Raw genomic sequence first — 23,476 nt, forward strand, 5'->3', positions numbered from 1 at the left:
CTGTGCATGCCTGTTACAGCTCATCTGCTGTGCATGGCTGTTACAGCTCATCTGCTGTGCATGCCTGTTACAGCTCATCTGCTGTGCATGCCTGTTACAGCTCATCTGCTGTGCATGCCTTTTAGTGTGGTTTCCATGCCAGCTCATGTGCTGTGCATGCCTTTTACTGTGTGTTTTGCATTGTGGGGTTGTTTTCCATGCCAGCTCATGTGGGTGTAAAGCATTTTTTATTTTTTTTGCATACTTAGGGACGGTGGTGTCATGGCACCCAAGAAAGCAGCGGAAGCTGGGAAGAGGAAGAAGGAGATGATTCTGCTTGAGGACAAGAAGGAAATCATCAGGAAGCATGAAGGAGGTTTGCGATTGACTGACCTTGCCAAAGAGTATGGAAGGAGTGCATCCACAATCTGTACAATCCTAAAAATGAAAGAGAAGATTACTGGGAGAGATGCAGCCAAGGGAGTCACCAGGGTCTCCAAGCAACGGCCACCTGTTCTGGAGGAGGTCGAGAAGTTGCTCCTGCTCTGGATTGAACAGAAGCAGCGTGCAGGGGACTCAGTGACCAAGGCGATCATCTGCGAAAAAGCCAAGGCCTTGCATGCTGACCTCCTCAAACAACAGCCAGGAACGTCAGCAGATGCAGAAGGCTTCAAGGCCAGCAGGGGGTGGTTCGAAAGGTTCAAGAACAGATCTGGCATCCACAGTGTGGTCAGGCATGGAGAGGCTGCAAGTTCCGATGTTGCTGCAGCTGAAGAATTTGCTACGGAGTTCCTGGAGGTCATAGTTTCAAAGGGCTACCTTCCTCAGCAGGTCTTCAACTGCGACGAGACTGGACTCTTCTGGAAGAGGATGCCAAAGCGTACCTTCATCACAGAACAGGAGACCTCATTGCCTGGCCACAAGCCGATGAAGGACCGTCTTACCCTCCTGTTCTGCACCAACGCCAGTGGGGACCTTAAGATCAAGCCCCTGCTTGTCTACCATTCAGAGAACCCACGGGCCTTTAAGAAACACAAGGTGAACAAGGAGCAGTTGAGCGTTTTGTGGCAGTCTAACCCAAAGGCTTGGGTCACACGCCTCTTGTTTGTGAAGTGGGTCAATGCGGTTTTTGGTCTTGCTGTGAAGAAGTACCTTGTGGACAATAACCTGCCACTCAAGGCCATGCTGCTCATGGACAATGATCCTGCCCATCCTCCAGGCCTCGAGGAAGACTTGCTGGAGGACTTTAATTTCATCAAGGTCATGTTCCTTCCGCCTAACACCACCCCACTACTCCAGCCAATGGACCAGCAGGTCATCTCCAATTTTAAAAAAATCTACACAAGGGAGCTTTTCCGGCGATGCTTTGAGATGACAGATCGCTCAAGCCTCACCCTCCATGAATTTTGGAGAGAGCATTTTGACATTGTGAGCTGTCTGCAGATTATCACCATTGCCTGGGCCGGGGTCAGCCAGACAAACCTAAACTCTGCTTTGCACAACCTTTGGCCAGACTGTGTTGTAAAACCTGCCTCCAGTGCTTCTGCACCTGCACTAGAGTCAACAGTGTTGGAGGAAATTGTTTCCTTGGGGAGGACCATGGGCCTGGAGGTGACTGAGGAGGATGTCTACGAGCTGGTGGAGGAACACAACCGTGTCCTAACCACCGAGGAGCTGGTGGAATTGCAGAAGGAGTCGATGGAGGAGCAGATCGCATTTGAGGAGGAGGAGGAAATGAGCGAGGAACAGCTCTCTTCCACGGAACTCAAGGAGGCATGCCAAATGTGGGTAAACCTACAGACTTTTGTACAGCAGCACCACCCAGATAAGGCTCTAGCCCACAGACTTGTGAGCAGTTTTGACACAGACATCATGTCCCCTTTCCGAGGGATGCTTAAAAGGCGCCAGAGGCAGCAGACAATGGAAAGGTTCCTACAAAAACAGCCTAGACATGAAGAAGAACCTGCTTGTGTTAGTGCTGCCCAATTTCCCTCGTCCTCCTCATCTTCCAAACAGTGTTGAAATTGTTTTGCTATTTTCCATGTTTTCCCTGTTGACGTGTTATTTATGTACAGTTAAAGTGTACTGTACCATGTTACCAACAGTCTGCCATGTTTTAAAAGTTCCTATAGAATAGGGGGCGCCCTATAGTATAGCACTCAGAGGACTATAGAGTGTCAATAATAATAATAAGTATAGAATACACAAAATATATATAGAATATATATAGAATATCAGTGCCGATGAGCCTATTGGCAAATGAGAATTCTATTGGCAAATAAAATTTCAACAAAATAAAATTGGCAAATGAAATTTCAACAAAATATAAGATAATTCTCACATAAATATAACAATAATATAAACTAATAAGTGGTAGTATACAATAAAGTTTTTAATTTTCAGATAGGTGTTGAAGAGGCAGCAATCTGTAGAGGACCCGGCCAGGATCCAACAGGATAATCTAAAAGCAGAGAAAAAGACAGATGCGCCACATGGCCCAATATTGTTTGATCCACAGAATTTGATTATCAGATTGTATTCTATCAAACTCACAATTTTAAAAGCACTCCAATTAGTGCAGTGGGAGCAGTCTGGGATCTATAACAGTCACCCAGCAGACCGACCTCTTGGGGTGCAGATAGATGTTCTGTAGTAAAACACAAGGGGATACAAAGGTGCCTATATGGCCTAGTACAGTCTTATACTAGAAGCAATAGTATGTGTGGTAAGATATATACTCACAAAAAGTAAAGCATCTCCATTGATGCTAATCAGACAGGATGGGGTCAATATAGTCACCCAACAGACTGTATCAAGGCTTCCACAGGAGGCAGACAGCAGAGGTCCAGTGGACAATATTTTAATCCAAATGAGACACAGTAGCAAGTGTTTGGGTTAAAAAGGTATAAAACTTTACTATTATAAATTAAAATACAGCGACGCGTTTCTCAGTCACAGACTGTTTCCTCAGGCTTAATAAAATGATTTCCAAACACTTGCTACATATACCTAACCAAACTAATTAACATAATTGATAACACTTGTAGTGGGTGTGATTTATGACATCATAGGTGTCTTGTTTACAAGTTTGTTTTGACATAAACCAATTTGTATGCAGTGTGTTAAACAATAACAATGAATACACATTATAACAAAAAACCAATTTAGACAGTTACACATAGTTGCAATTTCCACATCTTTTTGATATCCCTCTTAATTGGTAGAGGTAGTATAGTGAGGTTTAGAGACAATTTATATCACACATAAGGACAAAGATACTGAATATTAAATGCCTTAATAGTATTTATCAGGTTTCTTTTCTAACTATTCCTTTTTTGTATATATTATCCAACATAGCGATTGTTTTGTATGTTTAAATCTTTCAATATCATGATCCAAACTATTCCCACTCTGTTTTCTCTATCTTTTAGATTTGTCATACAAATAAAATCACATGTTATACAGATTATTTCGCATGTCTATACCTTTCGGTTTCATGATCTGGTTTGCTCTTAGTGATTATTATATAAATAAAAGTGTATTAGATTAGTTCTAAACACGATCACTTACTTTGTGTTGTTACAAATCTCCAATAAGGTTTCTGGATGGCGTGTATCTAGCGCTAATGCGCATGTCAGTATTGTGACCATGGTAACCATATAACGCATTCAATTCAAATGAGGAGCTATGATCCGATAGGTCAGTGTAGCTCCTCAGATCAATGTCATGATTTGCTTTGTTGCGGCCATTCGCATTAAAACTCAATTGATAATCAGCTTTATTTTATGATAGAGCACTGTTGGAGTTTCTAACTGGTATGCGTATAGCGCTTAGTGCGCATGTCAGCTGTCTAGCCATACAGAGCAAGTGGCTTATTCAGCTCTGTATTAAAGCACAAGCTAAATGCTATCGCCTAATTGGTCTGTGTGAAATTAGAATGAATGTAATGATTGGCTATGTTCTAGCCACTGACGTTAATGTCAGTATAGTAAGAATTATTCAGCACGGCGCTAGATAATAGAAGGCTGTTGCAAATGTAAATGTTGTGATCAAAGACTCACTATATTCAATCAGTCATTGCTTATTAGTATTAGTGAACGGTAAACCATATATATTGTAAAATGAATGTGCATATGTGAGAAATGTGGATTTAATACTATAAGTGAGTAGTGTGAGTATTGTTAAATACGATTCTTATATTATAAGAAACTGAATCTTCTAAGTTATTAAATAGTACAAGTGAAATTAATAAACCTTCTTCTAAATACAATAAGGCATATGGTGCTTGTGTTCTTGTAAGTGCTCCTTAATAACTAACTTATATGTAAATGTTGAGATATTTATAATCATCCAATACCTCAGTGACTTAGTATTAAATAATTTTCTCTATATTATAGTGATGTAGGGATAAAGTGTATATAATATTAATAAATAATATATTTTGTTCCTTATGGTCATAGTGATATTTAATAATGTGTAATAATATTAATAAATATTATTGAAAAAAATAATAATTAGTGATGATGAATGATTATATATGAGTTATAGTTACAAGTTAGATAGTGTGTTGAGTCCCCTATAATGATGGAAAAGCTATTAGTATATGTGATATTGTAAAAAGTAAACGTACAAAAGCTGGTGACAGATCCAAGTGCTCACAAGATTAAGTAATAATCTTTTAAACCTCATAAGTTGTATTTGGGGTGTTTGGTCAGTATATACATATATGAGTAGACTAATGAGAACTTGGAAAGGATATGAGTGTTCTTGTCATATCTTTATATGATCTCTCAAATGAAATATGTAAGTCACAATGTTATATGGTGCTTACAACTAACTATAATCTAATTGACTAGAATGCTACAGTAACCATATCATTGTAAAAATAGGAGAGGGTAGAACCTAACTATACTCAAATTAGCTAAGAGGCTATAATAGCCTTATTGGTATGCGAGATGGAGATAGTTAATGCAGTTTATAGCTGTAACAACTGAATACAGTCTAATATGAAATACGGTGTAGATATAGTCCTTCAATTTCCTGGAATACAACTAGGGGGTAAAATACCCTTAATTGATGCCGTATTGATGCCCAGGGGTATCAATAGGAATATAGATGATGTCGTGTGTATAATGCCACTCGCCTTATCATATATCAAAGGCGGCCAGATCTACACATTCATTTAGACCATCTGGTACTAAGGAATGTAATTTATGTATCCAGTATGTCTCTCTACGGCGTAGATTGAGAAGAGGATTATGACTATTTCTGGAAATCTGTTCGATTGGTATTATAGATAGTGTTTTCGCACTACCTTTATGAAAAAAGGCACAATGTCTAGATAGACTGTGTTTGAGATATTTTCTCTTGATGTTATAAATGTGTTCGCTCCAACGTTTTCTGATGGTGCGGCTCGTACGCCCTACATACTGGGCCCCACATAAGCAATTCACTAAATAGACAACATAGGTCGATTCGCAGGATAGTCTCTTCATGATTTTAAATTGTTCTCCTGTTTGGTTTGAAGAAAATGTCGTAGTTCTATTTTTAATGGTTTTACACATGTTACATTTACGTTTCATACATTTAAAAGCTCCACTTTGGGGGATAAAATTGCCCAAGAAAGTCCTATTTAGGCCTAGATGATGGTTAGTGCCCATAGTCTTGTCTCTCACAATCTTACTGGGGGCCAATTTATTTTTAAGAGTGGGCGCCCTTCTGTAGACTACCCTTGGTTTAGATGGAATCAGTTTTTTGAGATGTGGATCATCACAGATTATGGGCCAATGTTTGGCTATAATCTTCTGAATCTCACGGTAGTTGCTGTTAAATCCAGTAATGAATATTGGGGTCTTGTTAAATTCAGCAGATATTTTTTCTTTAGACTTTTTTTGGGACTTATTTGGTAACAGGTAGGTATTTCTATCATCATTCAATGCCCTTAGGTATCCCTTCTGGATGAGCTCCAAGGGGTAACCTTTCTCCAAGAACCTATCCTTCAAAATCAAAGCTTGTTTTTTATAGCTATCAATGGTGCTGCAGTTGCGTCTTATTCTTCTAAATTGGCCATAAGGCACATTCTTCTTCCAACTCATATAATGATTGCTCCTAAAGTTTAAAAAACTATTACAATCAACTTTTTTGAAAAAAGTTTCCGACATAATTGCTCCAGTTGTTGAAAATGACAAAGATAGATCTAAAAATTCAATTGTGTTAGGCTGGATATTGGAAGTGAATTCTAGTTCGAATTCATTGGAATTAAGTGAGATAGTGAAGATTTTAGCCTCTTCATATGTCCCCCTAAATAGAATAAGCAGATCGTCTATATACCGGCCATAGAACACCAGACTCGCACCCATAGGAGACCCATAGATATGTGAGATGTGGGGTCTCTCTTTGTGTATGTCAGTGGCAGTATTCAGAGGTCTATCAGTGTGCTTGTTATTTTCTATCCTTCGTGGAGAATGCCTCATATTTTCTCTAAACCCATGATTATTATCATCATTTTGTTTATTTGTCCAATTATGTTCACTGGATCTGTCCCAATGTTGGTGAAATTGGGGTTTATTATATTGGTGATATTGATGTTTATTTTCATAGTAATTATCCTGATTATAGTGTGTGTTGTTATAAGATTGGTGAGATCTAACATTATCTCGTTGATGAGGGTGTTGATAGTAATTCTGCTGATTATATGATTGGTGTTGTGTACCATCTCTTGCCTTATTATATTCAGCATGTTGGTGTCTGTTTGGTCTGTTCGTATCAGACTCTGTGAATCTATTTTCTTGATCATAATTGAATCTAGTGTTATAGTTGTTATCACCCTGTCTTCTATTGTAGTTGTTATCGCCCTGTCTTCTAGGGTTGAATCTTGGTGCATTTCTTGAGAAATTGCTATTATGGTTGGTGTTCCTATTGAAAGTATTCCTTTCATTAGTCCTATTGAAGGTATAGACCTCACCCTTAGCATAATCGCCTTCATCTCTTGCTAATTTTTTTGTTTTTTCTTTTAATCACCTCATTTTGGTATTCTTCTGCTCTATCATAGGCAGATTTTCTTAGTCCTTCAAATTCTGCATGATTAATATATTTTTCTAGATATTGTTGTGTTTCATCTATCTCAATACCTATTTGATTATATAGGTGTTTCCTATGCTTAATTAGAATATCTATAAAAGTGTTAGCACAGACACTGAGGGCATCCTCCCATTCTTTGAGGATATCATTGTTATCTTTGAAAGAGCAATTTTTAAATACTCTCAACCCTCTAGGTATCTGTTTTTTATTTTTATATTTTTGTAGTGTTTCAAAGTCCCACCAGTGTCTGTGCTCAGACTTCAACAAATTCTCCAATTTAGAAAATAGTGTATGCATAGAGGGATCAGGTGTGTTTTCAATTTGATGATCAGTGGTTTCTAAACCACTGTTTTTCTTCCTCTTATTAGATCTTTCAGCTGCAGATAGCATAATGCAAAGGTCGACTACCCCTAGAGGCCAAAAGCGAATATACACCTAAGTGTATTTAAGCAAAAAATGTCTATAGAATAGGGGGCGCCCTATAGTATAGCACTCAGAGGACTATAGAGTGTCAATAATAATAATAAGTATAGAATACACAAAATATATATAGAATATATATAGAATATCAGTGCCGATGAGCCTATTGGCAAATGAGAATTCTATTGGCAAATAAAATTTCAACAAAATAAAATTGGCAAATGAAATTTCAACAAAATATAAGATAATTCTCACATAAATATAACAATAATATAAACTAATAAGTGGTAGTATACAATAAAGTTTTTAATTTTCAGATAGGTGTTGAAGAGGCAGCAATCTGTAGAGGACCCGGCCAGGATCCAACAGGATAATCTAAAAGCAGAGAAAAAGACAGATGCGCCACATGGCCCAATATTGTTTGATCCACAGAATTTGATTATCAGATTGTATTCTATCAAACTCACAATTTTAAAAGCACTCCAATTAGTGCAGTGGGAGCAGTCTGGGATCTATAACAGTCACCCAGCAGACCGACCTCTTGGGGTGCAGATAGATGTTCTGTAGTAAAACACAAGGGGATACAAAGGTGCCTATATGGCCTAGTACAGTCTTATACTAGAAGCAATAGTATGTGTGGTAAGATATATACTCACAAAAAGTAAAGCATCTCCATTGATGCTAATCAGACAGGATGGGGTCAATATAGTCACCCAACAGACTGTATCAAGGCTTCCACAGGAGGCAGACAGCAGAGGTCCAGTGGACAATATTTTAATCCAAATGAGACACAGTAGCAAGTGTTTGGGTTAAAAAGGTATAAAACTTTACTATTATAAATTAAAATACAGCGACGCGTTTCTCAGTCACAGACTGTTTCCTCAGGCTTAATAAAATGATTTCCAAACACTTGCTACATATACCTAACCAAACTAATTAACATAATTGATAACACTTGTAGTGGGTGTGATTTATGACATCATAGGTGTCTTGTTTGCAAGTTTGTTTTGACATAAACCAATTTGTATGCAGTGTGTTAAACAATAACAATGAATACACATTATAACAAAAAACCAATTTAGACAGTTACACATAGTTGCAATTTCCACATCTTTTTGATATCCCTCTTAATTGGTAGAGGTAGTATAGTGAGGTTTAGAGACAATTTATATCACACATAAGGACAAAGATACTGAATATTAAATACCTTAATAGTATTTATCAGGTTTCTTTTCTAACTATTCCTTTTTTGTATATATTATCCAACATAGCGATTGTTTCGTATGTTTAAATCTTTCAATATCATGATCCAAACTATTCCCACTCTGTTTTCTCTATCTTTTAGATTTGTCATACAAATAAAATCACATGTTATACAGATTATTTCGCATGTCTATACCTTTCGGTTTCATGATCTGGTTTGCTCTTAGTGATTATTATATAAATAAAAGTGTATTAGATTAGTTCTAAACACGATCACTTACTTTGTGTTGTTACAAATCTCCAATAAGGTTTCTGGATGGCGTGTATCTAGCGCTAATGCGCATGTCAGTATTGTGACCATGGTAACCATATAACGCATTCAATTCAAATGAGGAGCTATGATCCGATAGGTCAGTGTAGCTCCTCAGATCAATGTCATGATTTGCTTTGTTGCGGCCATTCGCATTAAAACTCAATTGATAATCAGCTTTATTTTATGATAGAGCACTGTTGGAGTTTCTAACTGGTATGCGTATAGCGCTTAGTGCGCATGTCAGCTGTCTAGCCATACAGAGCAAGTGGCTTATTCAGCTCTGTATTAAAGCACAAGCTAAATGCTATCGCCTAATTGGTCTGTGTGAAATTAGAATGAATGTAATGATTGGCTATGTTCTAGCCACTGACGTTAATGTCAGTATAGTAAGAATTATTCAGCACGGCGCTAGATAATAGAAGGCTGTTGCAAATGTAAATGTTGTGATCAAAGACTCACTATATTCAATCAGTCATTGCTTATTAGTATTAGTGAACGGTAAACCATATATATTGTAAAATGAATGTGCATATGTGAGAAATGTGGATTTAATACTATAAGTGAGTAGTGTGAGTATTGTTAAATACGATTCTTATATTATAAGAAACTGAATCTTCTAAGTTATTAAATAGTACAAGTGAAATTAATAAACCTTCTTCTAAATACAATAAGGCATATGGTGCTTGTGTTCTTGTAAGTGCTCCTTAATAACTAACTTATATGTAAATGTTGAGATATTTATAATCATCCAATACCTCAGTGACTTAGTATTAAATAATTTTCTCTATATTATAGTGATGTAGGGATAAAGTGTATATAATATTAATAAATAATATATTTTGTTCCTTATGGTCATAGTGATATTTAATAATGTGTAATAATATTAATAAATATTATTGAAAAAAATAATAATTAGTGATGATGAATGATTATATATGAGTTATAGTTACAAGTTAGATAGTGTGTTGAGTCCCCTATAATGATGGAAAAGCTATTAGTATATGTGATATTGTAAAAAGTAAACGTACAAAAGCTGGTGACAGATCCAAGTGCTCACAAGATTAAGTAATAATCTTTTAAACCTCATAAGTTGTATTTGGGGTGTTTGGTCAGTATATACATATATGAGTAGACTAATGAGAACTTGGAAAGGATATGAGTGTTCTTGTCATATCTTTATATGATCTCTCAAATGAAATATGTAAGTCACAATGTTATATGGTGCTTACAACTAACTATAATCTAATTGACTAGAATGCTACAGTAAAAATAGGAGAGGGTAGAACCTAACTATACTCAAATTAGCTAAGAGGCTATAATAGCCTTATTGGTATGCGAGATGGAGATAGTTAATGCAGTTTATAGCTGTAACAACTGAATACAGTCTAATATGAAATACGGTGTAGATATAGTCCTTCAATTTCCTGGAATACAACTAGGGGGTAAAATACCCTTAATTGATGCCGTATTGATGCCCAGGGGTATCAATAGGAATATAGATGATGTCGTGTGTATAATGCCACTCGCCTTATCATATATCAAAGGCGGCCAGATCTACACATTCATTTAGACCATCTGGTACTAAGGAATGTAATTTATGTATCCAGTATGTCTCTCTACGGCGTAGATTGAGAAGAGGATTATGACTATTTCTGGAAATCTGTTCGATTGGTATTATAGATAGTGTTTTCGCACTACCTTTATGAAAAAAGGCACAATGTCTAGATAGACTGTGTTTGAGATATTTTCTCTTGATGTTATAAATGTGTTCGCTCCAACGTTTTCTGATGGTGCGGCTCGTACGCCCTACATACTGGGCCCCACATAAGCAATTCACTAAATAGACAACATAGGTCGATTCGCAGGATAGTCTCTTCATGATTTTAAATTGTTCTCCTGTTTGGTTTGAAGAAAATGTCGTAGTTCTATTTTTAATGGTTTTACACATGTTACATTTACGTTTCATACATTTAAAAGCTCCACTTTGGGGGATAAAATTGCCCAAGAAAGTCCTATTTAGGCCTAGATGATGGTTAGTGCCCATAGTCTTGTCTCTCACAATCTTACTGGGGGCCAATTTATTTTTAAGAGTGGGCGCCCTTCTGTAGACTACCCTTGGTTTAGATGGAATCAGTTTTTTGAGATGTGGATCATCACAGATTATGGGCCAATGTTTGGCTATAATCTTCTGAATCTCACGGTAGTTGCTGTTAAATCCAGTAATGAATATTGGGGTCTTGTTAAATTCAGCAGATATTTTTTCTTTAGACTTTTTTTGGGACTTATTTCCCTCGTCCTCCTCATCTTCCAAACAGTGTTGAAATTGTTTTGCTATTTTCCATGTTTTCCCTGTTGACGTGTTATTTATGTACAGTTAAAGTGTACTGTACCATGTTACCAACAGTCTGCCATGTTTTAAAAGTTGATGTGTGATGTTTTAAAACATAAAGTTGCATGTTTGAAATGTTATTGCTTGATTAATCATGTCCCTGTACAGTATTTATGCCTTTAAAGTGCACTTTATAAAGAGTTTTGAACAGATAAAATACTTTATTTGACTTTTTTCTCACCTCCGGAACGCATTAATTGGTTTTCAATGCATTCCTATGGGAAACCGTGTTTCGGTTTACGAATTTTTCGCAAAACGAAAACGTCCCGGAGAGCGCATTAAACCGAGGTCCCACTGTAGTTTCATTTTGATAGTGTAGATAAGTATTAGCTTATCGCATGCTCCTTATTAATCTCATTCCCTTTTCCGTTATATGTATAGTATTGCTCCCTTCAAAAAAATTATCTCCAGCTGTGGTGAATAAAATGACCTTTATTTTGCATACACGGTCCAGTTTTAAGCAACATTTCGGGCCTTTTTCAAGCAAAATGTTGCTTAAAACTGGACCCTGTATGCAAAATAAAGGTAATTTTATTGATCACAGCTGGAGATCATTTTTCTATTTGGATCTTTTGGGCTTGGTAAGCCTTCTCCGTGCTCCTGTGAGTAGTGGGTGCTGTATTTGATTTGCTAAGTTTCTAGTATTGCTCCCTTGTCAGCAGCCTGGGACGGTGGAGCATTTTCAACTTCAAAAAGTAGCCTAGTAAAAACTCTCTTAACTGGGAGTCTTCCATAGCAATATTTTAGTTCAGGTAAATATTATTGTCCAGCTGCAGACTTTGTATATCATCTTACACAATCCATTTAAATGGACATTGCTGTCCTTATTCTGAAGTATGGGTAAAGTTTTTCTTTTTTCCAATATCTTTTGTTGGGTGCTGAGCTCCTCTTTTTAAACTTAGTGCTGTGGGAGACGGTGTCTGCTTTGCTTAATGCAACCAATAGTTTTTAAGTTTTGTCTAACTGTTCTAACCCTTTTGTAACCAGTGTAGACCCATACCCTTTCATTTCCATTTGTATTTATAGTTAGGCTGACCATATTGCCGCTTTAAGAAGGAACACATATGAAAAATACATATGTGAGGCTTCTTATACAAAACCATTTCTTTAAACAGCCCTGAAAACAGCCCCGACATATGTATTTTTCATATGTGTCCCTTTTTAAAGCTGCAATATGGTCAGCCTATTTATAGTATAATTAAGTTCTAAAGTAGACCAGTAAGGATTTATGCTGTAGTGAGTACCCCTACATTAAAATGACAGATAACCAGTTTTATAGATCCCCTTCTCTGGCTCTGAGAGCCTATCTTATAATGATAAAAAGTGAGGTTTACAGTATTGAATCCATAAGCTGCCCCATTTATTTCAGAGCACTTAGTTTATGCTACTATAATAACCACTTAGGTAGGGGAGATCCAAATGTGTCCTGGATAATTCAGAAAGTCATAGTGTCATGAGCATGTCCTTTAAATTTCTTTTCATTATGACATCCATTTGTGGATTCCTCCCTGTTTTATTATTGTTTTGTAGTTAATATCAATGGAGAGTCTATAATATTATCTTGGGGTATTTGGAGTATTCATGCACTGTAATTAGTTACTCCTTGTTATTTGTATACCTTTTAATCTAAATAAAATAGTTAGTTAACATGCATACTATTTTATTATACTTCATTTTAAGGTATAAATTAATTTACGGTTTAACAAATGCTCCTAATAATGCTTAAATTTTAAATTCCATATTGCAAAAGGAAAGTAAAATGTTAGAGCTTAAGATCTTGTATGTGTGGATTTGCATATGTGTATGTGGGTTTGCATATGTGTATGTATTTGTCTGTACATATGTATGTGCTCACACACATATATATAGCATACAAATATACACACAGATACACATACATACAAATATATACATAAACACATACAAGAAAATTGCATGTGTCTTAAAATAAGAAGGTGCTGTAAACCATAAAATATTGTTTGAAGGGGGGCATGTCCAAGCAGCAGCCATGATCGGTCGCAGATCCAGAGGCTCCTAACAAAATCTTGACTAAAGACCGATTATCTACACTCCAAACAGTCATCAACATTGAATTATAAGTATATCTACCTTGCTAACTTTCTAGATGTCGATCTGAGCCAACTTTATGAAGTTTGCACAAACCAGAGCCCTAAAAATCAGACTGTCTATGATACCAGAAGGAGGCCTTACTAAACCATCTACCGTGAATCCCCCCCCCCCCCCCAGGAACATCTCACTGCTGATCGATAATGGATGAGTATTACTATTCACAACCTAATAGCAGAACTTGAATATAAGGCAGAGAGGGGATTTAACGATCTCATAGCTATAGTTAAAAATAGCTACGCAGAGGAAGAAGCTGAAACTTTTACTCATCAGGAGGCTAATACAACTACACCATCCTCAAACCCACCGGTTATAGATCTGAGCCCAGCACCTTATCCGGAGACCTCACATTGGGCCTGGACCTATTCAAGCCGAAGGATTGACAACACCACCGTGTAAGTACTAACCCGGGTTAATCTGTCTACTTTTACTGCCACAATAACTCCCAGTGTGAAGACCATGCCCATCCTCTCACATGAGACCCCTGGCTGCAGGTGTGCAGCCAACTCCCGCGGCTGGTTCTCGAAGAATATCTGTAATCCTCATTCACCTGGGAGATATATTTTACCGGAACAGAGACAATGGTGGTTCCAAGATGCATGGAAAGGCACATTTACCTTGCCGAGCAGGCTCACCCCATTACAGACTTGGAAAGAATCAGATGCACGCCAAGATATAATAGCTACGATTCATGCCGGAGTAGGCTAAGAGAGTGTTCTTAATCATAGCAATAAACAGGAATGCACTATAATTTTCACATTCTCTCTAACGACCAAGGGAACTTCTTTGCTCATTTGAAAGGTCGAAGACAAGTTATTTACCCTAATAGTGCCTAATATACTCTTTTTTGGTAATTCATTAGTATATATTCCCCCCTCTCAGTGTGAATTAACAGTTTATTCCTAATTTGTAGTTAGTTTTGGGTTATTTTAGCAGCTATTAGATAATTCACATATTTCAGTGATCTGGTATAGTCAATGTACGCTAAGGCCCCACTCACATTCCTATGTTGTTCAGTCTAATAATTAACTGTAACTATACAGCAGATTCATAATTTCCTTCTGAAACTGTACATATCTTGTCTAATATACTGTGTTAAATACCTATGTCTCTCCAGTAGATCTATTTGGTCACAGTATACAGCATGGCTACCATATATATAGATTTGACCTCCATTATGCCTGCACATACGCGAAGGTTCATTTTATTTAGCTTACTGTTACTGAACACCCTAGGCTGTCTTGATTTATATTTTCATTTTGCTGAATTCCTTGCATGGTCAAACAATGTTAACTATATAGCACAGTCATACTATCCTACTGCAACAGGTATGTAAATATTCTATCTAATATACTGTGTTAAATACCTATTTCTCTCCAAAGGAGTTATTTGGCCACAGTATACAGCATGGCTAACACATATCTAGATTCGACCCTTATTATGCCTTTTCATATGCTAAGATTCATTTTTTTTAGCTCACTGATACTGGGCACCCTAGGCTGCCTTGCTTTACAATCGCATATTACTGAATCCCTTGTATGATCAAACAATTATTATTATTTTATTATTATTCTTTATTTATAAAGCGCCAACAGATTCCGCAGCGCTGCCCATGGGTACAAGGATAAAAGTACAACGGATAAACAGTACAAAAAGAGACAACATTTTACAGACAAATACAAGGGGAGTTGAGGGCCCTATTCCCGTGGACACTTACAATCCAGATGGGGTGGGAGGATAGGAAACAGGAGGTGGGGACTGCAAAGGTGAGAATGATATTAATGAGGAGATAGATGAGGGCAACTGGTGGATAAGTGAAGTTCATTTGTTACTGAGTCGGGTGATAAGCTTCCCTGAACAAAAAGGTCTTTAGGGAACGTTTAAAGGAGGAGATGTTGGGGGAAAGTTTGACAGCTCGAGGAAGTGCATTCCAGAGAGTTGGTGCCGCAAGACAGAAATCCTGTAGTCTGGCATGAGAGGAGGTGATGGTAGAGGATGCAAGAAGCAGGTCATTGTTGGATCTTAGGGGGCGGGCTGGGGTATATTTGTTGATGAGTGAGGACAAGTAGGGTGGGGCAGCATTAGTGAGGGTTTTGTAGGTCAGGGTGAGAATTTTGAATTTTAATCTACTGTGAATGGGGAGCCAGTGAAGAGACTCACAGAGAGGTGCAGAAGAAACAGAGCGTCAAAACAATGAGAGGTAAATTTGTATTTCATGTTTAACCTTATATAATATCAGAGCCCCTTAACCAATGTTTAATCGGATATACTGCAATTGAGATATAGGCCTCTATTTAACAAGCTGTCTACTTTCCTGCATTCGCCGGCCCAATACGCTCGCCTAAGCTCGCCTAACATCGCCGCCGCGGACCTGAATACGTTCGCCAAATTTATCAAGAAAGCTGTCAAAAAGTCGCGCACCAAGTACGGAGCGATGAGCAGGGGACTGTTGTTAACTAACAGTAATCGATCTCGCTGCTCATCGGCTTATTCGCAGCTTTCTTGCTAGCCTGTCACTAAGCACCCACACTATACTATACTGTTATACCCCCTATACCGCCGCTCCCGGAGCCCCCCGCAACTAAATAAACTTATTGACCCCTAAACCGCCGCTCCCGGACCCCGCCGCAACTCTAATAAATGTATTAACCCCTAAACCGCCGCTCCCGGAGCCCACCGCCACCTACATTATACCTATTAACCCCTAATCTGCTGCCCCCTAAACCGCAGCCACCTACATAAAGTTATTAACCCCTATCCTGCCAATCCCGGACCCCGCCGCAACTAAATAAATTGTTTAACCCCTAATCCGCCGCACCCGGAGCCCACCGCCACCTACATTACATTTATTAACCCCTATCCTGCCCCCCTACACCGCCGCCACTATATTAAATGAATTAACCCCTAAACCTAAGTCTAACCCTAACACCCCCTAACTTAAATATTATTTAAATACATCTAAATAAATTTAATATTATTACCTAAATTATTCCTATTTAAAACTAAATACTTACCTATAAAATAAACCCTAAGATAGCTACAATATAACTAATAGTTACATTTGTATCTATTTTAGGGTTTATTTTTATTTTACAGGCAACTTTGTATTTATTTTAACTAGGTACAATAGCTATTAAATAGTTATTAACTATTTAATAGCTACCTAGCTAAAATAAATACAAAAGTACCTGTAAAATAAATCCTAACCTACGTTACAATTACACCTAACACTACACTATCATTAAATAAATTAAATTAATTAACTACAATTACCTAACATTAAATAAAATTAACTAAAATTAACTAAAGTACAAAAACAAACACTAAATTACAGAAAATAAAAAAAATTACAAGACGTTTAAACTAATTACACCTAATCTAAGCCCCCTAATAAAATAAAAAAGCCCCCCAAAATAATAAAATTCCCTACCCTAAACTAAATTACAAATAGCCCTTAAAAGGGCCTTTTGCGGGCATTGCCCCAAAGTAATCAGCTCTTTTACCTGAAAAAAAAAGAAATACAACCCCCCCAACATTAAAACCCACCACCCACACACCCAAAGCTACTCTAAAACCCACCCAAACCCCCCCTTAAAAAAACCTAACACTACCCCCTTGAAGATCACCCTACCTTGAGCCGTCTTCACCCAGCCAGGCAGAAGTCTTCATCCGATCCGGCCAGAAGTCTTCATCAAATCCGGGCAGAAGAGGTCCTCCAAGCGGCAGAAGTCTTCATCCAAGCGGCATCTTCTATCTTCAATCAACCGGAGCGGATCCATCTTCAATCCAGCTGACGCGGAGTCATCCTCTTCAAATGACGTCCTAACACTGAAAAAGGTTCATTTAAATGACGTCATCCAAGATGGCGTCCCTTGAATTCCGATTGGCTGATAGGATTCTATCAGCCAATCGGAATTAAGGTAGGAAAAATCTGATTGGCTGATTGAAGTTCAATCCGATTGGCTGATCCAATCAGCCAATAGGATTGACCTTGCATTCTATTGGCTGTTCCGATCAGCCAATAGAATGCGAGGTCAATCCTATTGGCTGATTGGATCAGCCAATCGGATTGAACTTCAATCCGATTGGCTGATAAACAATCAGCCAATAGGATTGACCTCGCATTCTATTGGCTGTTCCGATCAGCCAATAGGATTGACCTCGCATTCTATTGGCTGTTCCGATCAGCCAATAGAATGCAAGGTCAATCCTATTGGCTGATTGGATCAGCCAATCGGATTGAACTTCAATCCGATTGGCTGATTGCATCAGCCAATCGGATTTTTCCTACCTTAATTCTGATTGGCTGATAGAATCCTATCAGCCAATCGGAATTCAAGGGACGCCATCTTGGATGACGTCATTTAAAGGAACCTTCATTCAGTGTTAGGACGTCGTTTGAAGAGGATGGCTCCGCGTTGGCTGGACTGAAGATGGATCCGCTCCACTCTGGTTAATTGAAGATAGAAGATGCCGCTTGGATGAAGACTTCTGCCGCTTGGAGGACCTCTTCTGCCCGGATTTGATGAAGACTTCTGGCCGGATCGGATGAAGACTTCTGCCCGGCTGGGTGAAGACGGCTCAAGGTAGGGTGATCTTCAAGGGGGTAGTGTTAGGTTTTTTTAAGGGGGGTTGAGCCCTTTTAAGTGCTATTTGTAATTTAGTTTAGGGTAGGGAATTTTATTATTTTGGGGGGCTTTTTTATTTTATTAGGGGGCTTAGATTAAACTTCTTGTAATTTTTTTATTTTCTGTAATTTAGTGTTTGTTTTTGTACTTTAGTTAATTTTAGTTAATTTTATTTAATGTTAGGTAATTGTAGTTAATTAATTTAATTTATTTAATGATAGTGTAGTGTTAGGTGTAATTGTAACGTAGGTTAGGATTTATTTTACAGGTACTTTTGTATTTATTTTATCTAGGTAGCTATTAAATAGTTAATAACTATTTAATAGCTATCGTACCTAGTTAAAATAAAAATAAACCCTAAGATAGATACAAATGTAACTATTAGTTATATTGTAGCTATCATAGGCTAGATTTAGAGTTCTGCGGCCAAAGGGGTGCGTTAGCTACGCATGCTTTTTATCCCCCGCACCTTTTAAATACCGCTGGTATTTAGAGTTCACAGAATGGTTGCGTTAGGCTCCAAAAAAGGGAGCGTAGAGCATATTTAACGCCACTGCAACTCTCGATACCAGCGGTGCTTACGGACGCGGCCAGTTTAAAAAACGTGCTCATGCACGATTCCCCCATAGAAAACAATGGGGCCATTTGAGCTGAAAAAAAACCTAACACCTGCAAAAAAGCAGCGTTCAGCTCCTAACGCAGCCCCATTGTTTTCTATGGGGAAGCACTTCCTACGTCTGCACCTAACACCCTAACATGTACCCCGAGTCTAAACACCCCTAACCTTACACTTATTAGCCCCTAATCTGCCGCCCCCGCTATCGCTGACACCTGCATATTTTTTTTAACCCCTAATCTGCCGCTCCGTACACCGCCGCTACCTACATTATACCTATGTACCCCTAATCTGCTGCCCCTAACACCGCCGCCCCCTATATTATATTTATTAACCCCTAATCTGCCCCCCACAACGTCGCCTCCACCTACCTACAATAATTAACCCCTAATCTGCCGACCGAACCGCACCGCTACTATAATAAATGTATTAACCCCTAATCTGCCTCACTCCCGCCTCAATAACCCTATAATAAATAGTATTAACCCCTAATCTGCCCTCCCTAACATCGCCGACACCTAACTTCAAACATTAACCCCTAATCTGCCGACCGGAGCTCACCGCTATTCTAATAAATTTTTTAACCCCTAAAGCTAAGTCTAACCCTAACCCTAACACCCCCCTAAATTAAATATAATTTTATTCTAACGAAATAAATTAACTCTTATTAAATAAATTATTCCTATTTAAAGCTAAATACTTACCTGTAAAATAAACCCTAATATAGCTACAATATAAATTATAATTATATTGTAGCTATTTTAGGATTAATATTTATTTTACAGGCAACTTTGTATTTATTTTAACCAGGTACAATAGCTATTAAATAGTTAATAACTATTTAATAGTTACCTAGTTAAAATAATTACAAAATTACCTGTAAAATAAATCCTAAACTAAGTTACAATTAAACCTAACACTACACTATCAATAAATAAATTAAATAAAATACCTACAATTATCTACAATTAAACCTAACACTACACTATCAATAAATTAATTAAATACAATACCTACAAATAAATACATTTAAATAAACTAACTAAAGTACAAAAAATAAAAAAGAACTAAGTTACAAAAAATAAAAAAATATTTACAAACATTAGAAAAATATTACAACAATTTTAAACTAATTACACCTACTCTAAGCCCCCTAATAAAATAACAAAGACCCCCAAAATAAAAAAATGCCCTACCCTATTCTAAATTAAAAAAGTTCAAAGCTCTTTTACCTTACCAGCCCTTAAAAGGGCCATTTGCGGGGCATGCCCCAAATAATTCAGCTCTTTTGCCTGTAAAAAAAAACATACAATACCCCCCCAACATTACAACCCACCACCCACATACCCCTAATCTAACCCAAACCCCCCTTAAATAAACCTAACACTAAGCCCCTGAAGATCTTCCTACCTTATCTTCACCATGCCAGGTTCACCGATCCATCCACCGAAGTCTTGATCCAAGCCTCCGAAATCTTGATCCAAGCCCAAGCGGGGGCTGAAGAGTGACGTCCATCCTCCGGCTGAAGTCTTGATCCAAGCGGGCAGAAGAGGACATCCGGACCGGCAAACATCTTCATCCAAGCCGCATCTTCTATGTTCTTCAATCCGATGACGACCGGCTGATCTTCAAGACCTCCAGAGCGGATCCATCCATCTTCACCGACGACTTCCCGACAAATGACGGTTCCTTTAAGGGACGTCATCCAAGATGGCGTCCCTCGAATTCCGATTGGCTGATAGGATTCTATAAGCCAATCGGAATTAAGGTAGAAAAAATCAGATTCAAGTTCAATCCGATTGGCTGATCCAATCAGCCAATCAGATTGAGATCACGTTCTATTGGCTGATCGGAACATTTTCCTACCTTAATTCCGATTGGCTGATAGAATCCTATCAGCCAATCGGAATTCGACGGACGCCATCTTGGATGACGTCATTTAAAGGAACCGTCATTCGGCGAGTAGGCGTCGGTAGAAGAGGTTGGATCCGCGTCAGCTGGAAGATGATGGCTCCGGAAGAAAGAAGATTGAAGATGCCGTTGATAGAAGACTTCAGCCAGATCATGGACCTCTTCAGCTCCCGCTTGGATGAAGACTTCAGCCGGATCATGGACATCTTCAGCCCCCCCGCTTGGGCTTGGATCAAGACATCGGAGCCAGGACGGATCGGTGTGATACCCAGCGAGGTGAAGATAAGGTAGGAAGATCTTCAGGGGCTTAGTGTTAGGTTTATTTAAGGGGGGTTTGGGTTAGATTAGGGGTATGTGGGTGGTGGGTTGTAATGTTGGGGGGGGGTATTGTATGTGTTTTTTTTACAGGCAAAAGAGCTGAATTCTTTGGGGCATGCCCCGCAAAGGGCCCTTTTCAGGGCTGGTAAGGTAAAAGAGCTTTGAACTTTTTTAATTTAGAATAGGGTAGGGCATTTTTTTATTTTGGGGGTCTTTGTTATTTTATTAGGGGGCTTAGAGTAGGTGTAATTAGTTTAAAATTGTTGTAATATTTTTCTAATGTTTGTAAATATTTTTTTAATTTTTGTAACTTAGCTTTTTTTATTTTTTGTACTTTAGTTAGTTTATTTCATTGTATTTATTTGTAGGTATTTTATTTAATTTATTTATTGATAGTGTAGTGTTAGGTTTAATTGTATTTATTTGTAGGTATTTTATTTAATTTATTTATTGATAGTGTAGTGTTAGGTTTAATTGTAGATAATTGTAGGTATTGTATTTAATTAATTTATTGATAGTGTAGTGTTAGGTTTAATTGTAACATAGGTTAGGATTTATTTTACAGGTAATTTTGTAATTATTTTAACTAGGTAACTATTTAATAGTTATTAACTATTTAATAGCTATTGTACCTAGTTAAAATAATTACAAAGTTGCCTGTAAAATAAATATTAATCCTAAAATAGCTACAATATAATTATAATTTATATTGTAGCTATATTAGGGTTTATTTTACAGGTAAGTATTTAGCTTTAAATAGGAATAATTTATTTAATAAGAGTTAATTTATTTCGTTAGATTTAAATTATATTTAACTTAGGGGGGTGTTAGATTAGCGGTACATAGGGATAATGTAGCTGACGGAGGTGTACGGAGCGGCAGATTAGGGGTTAAAAAAAATATGCAGGTGTCAGCGATAGCGGGGGCGGCAGATTAGGGGTTAATAAATATAATATAGGGGTCGGCGGTGTTAGGGGCAGCAGATTAGGGGTTCATAGGGATAACGTAGGTGGCAGCGGTGTGCGGTCGGCAGATTAGGGGTTAACAAATTTTAATAGAGTGGCGGCGATGTGGGGGGACCTCGGTTTAGGGGTACATAGGTAGTTTATGGGTGTTAGTGTACTTTAGAGCACAGTAGTTAAGAGCTTTATAAACCGGCGTTAGCCCAGAAAGCTCTTAACTCCTGTTTTTTTTCTGGGGCTGGAGTTTTGTCGTTACATTTCTAACGCTCACTTCAGCCACAACTCTAAATACCGGCGTTAGAAAGATCCCATTGAAAAGATAGGATACGCAAATGGCGTAGGGGGATCTGCGGTATGGAAAAGTTGCGGCTGTAAAGTGAGCGTTAGACCCTTTCCTGACTGACTCCAAATACCAGAGGGCGGTAAAAACCAGCGTTAGGAGCCTCTAACGCTGGTTTTGACGGCTACCGCCCAACTCTAAATCTAGCTTATTTTATAGGTAAGTATTTAGTTTTAAATAGGAATAATTTAGGTAATAATATTAAATGTATTTAGATGTATTTAAATAATATTTAAGTTAGGGGGGTGTTAGGGTTAGGGTTAGACTTAGGTTTAGGGGTTAATTCATTTAATATAGTGGCGGCGGTGTAGTGGGGGCAGGATAGGGGTTAATAAATGTAATGTAGGTGGTGGTGGGCTCTGGGTGCGGCAGTTTAGGGGTTAAACAATGTATTTAGTTGCTAGCCTGTCACCTTAATTACGATTGGCTGATAGAATCCTATCAGCCAATCGGAATTCAAGGGACGCCATTTGGATGACGTCATTTAAATGAACCTTCATTCAGTGTTAGGACGTCGTTTGAAGAGGATGGCTCCACGTCGGCTGGATTGAAGATGGATCCGCTCCGCTCCTGTTGATTGAAGATAGAATATGCCGCTTGGATGAAGGCTTCTGCCGCTTGGAGGACCTCTTCTGCCCGGATTTGATGAAGACTTCTGGCCGGATCGGATGAAGACTTCTGCCCGGCTGGGTGAAGACGGCTCAAGGTAGGGTGATCTTCAAGGGGGTAGTGTTAAGTTTTTTTAAGGGGGGTTTGGGTGGGTTTTAGAGTAGGGTTGGGTGTGTGGGTGGTGGGTTTTAATGTTGGGGGGTTATATTTCTTTTTTTTCAGGTAAAAGAGCTGATTACTTTGGGACAATGCCCCGCAAAAGGCCCTTTTAAGGGCTATTTGTAAATTAGGGTAGGGAATTTTATTATTTTGGGGGGCTTTTTTATTTTATTAGGGGGCTTAGATTAGGTGTAATTAGTTTAAACTTCTTGTAATTTTTTTATTTTCTGTAATTTAGTGTTTGTTTTTGTACTTTAGTTAATTTTAGTTAATTGTATTTAATGTTAGGTAATTGTAGTTAATTAATTTAATTTATTTAATTGTAGTATAGTGTTAGGTGTAATTGTAACTTAGGTTAGGATTTATTTTACAGGTACATTTGTAGTTATTTTAACTAGGTAGCTATTAAATAGTTAATAACT

At 37.9% G+C, this 23,476-nt stretch overlaps 1 protein-coding gene across 1 annotated transcript in view; it reads left to right on the forward strand.

The window, feature by feature from the left end:
• Positions 1–306: 306 nt before the first annotated feature.
• The window catches only part of LOC128657688 (tigger transposable element-derived protein 1-like), a 33,929-nt gene continuing 10,759 nt past the window's right edge, over positions 307–23,476 (forward strand). The window contains exon 1 of the mRNA XM_053712094.1: positions 307–1,673. Within this exon, the coding sequence (XP_053568069.1) occupies positions 307–1,673 (1,367 nt within the window). The remainder of the gene's footprint in view (positions 1,674–23,476) is intronic.

Source organism: Bombina bombina, chromosome 1, assembly GCF_027579735.1.
Source record: "Bombina bombina isolate aBomBom1 chromosome 1, aBomBom1.pri, whole genome shotgun sequence".
NCBI lineage: Eukaryota > Metazoa > Chordata > Amphibia > Anura > Bombinatoridae > Bombina > Bombina bombina.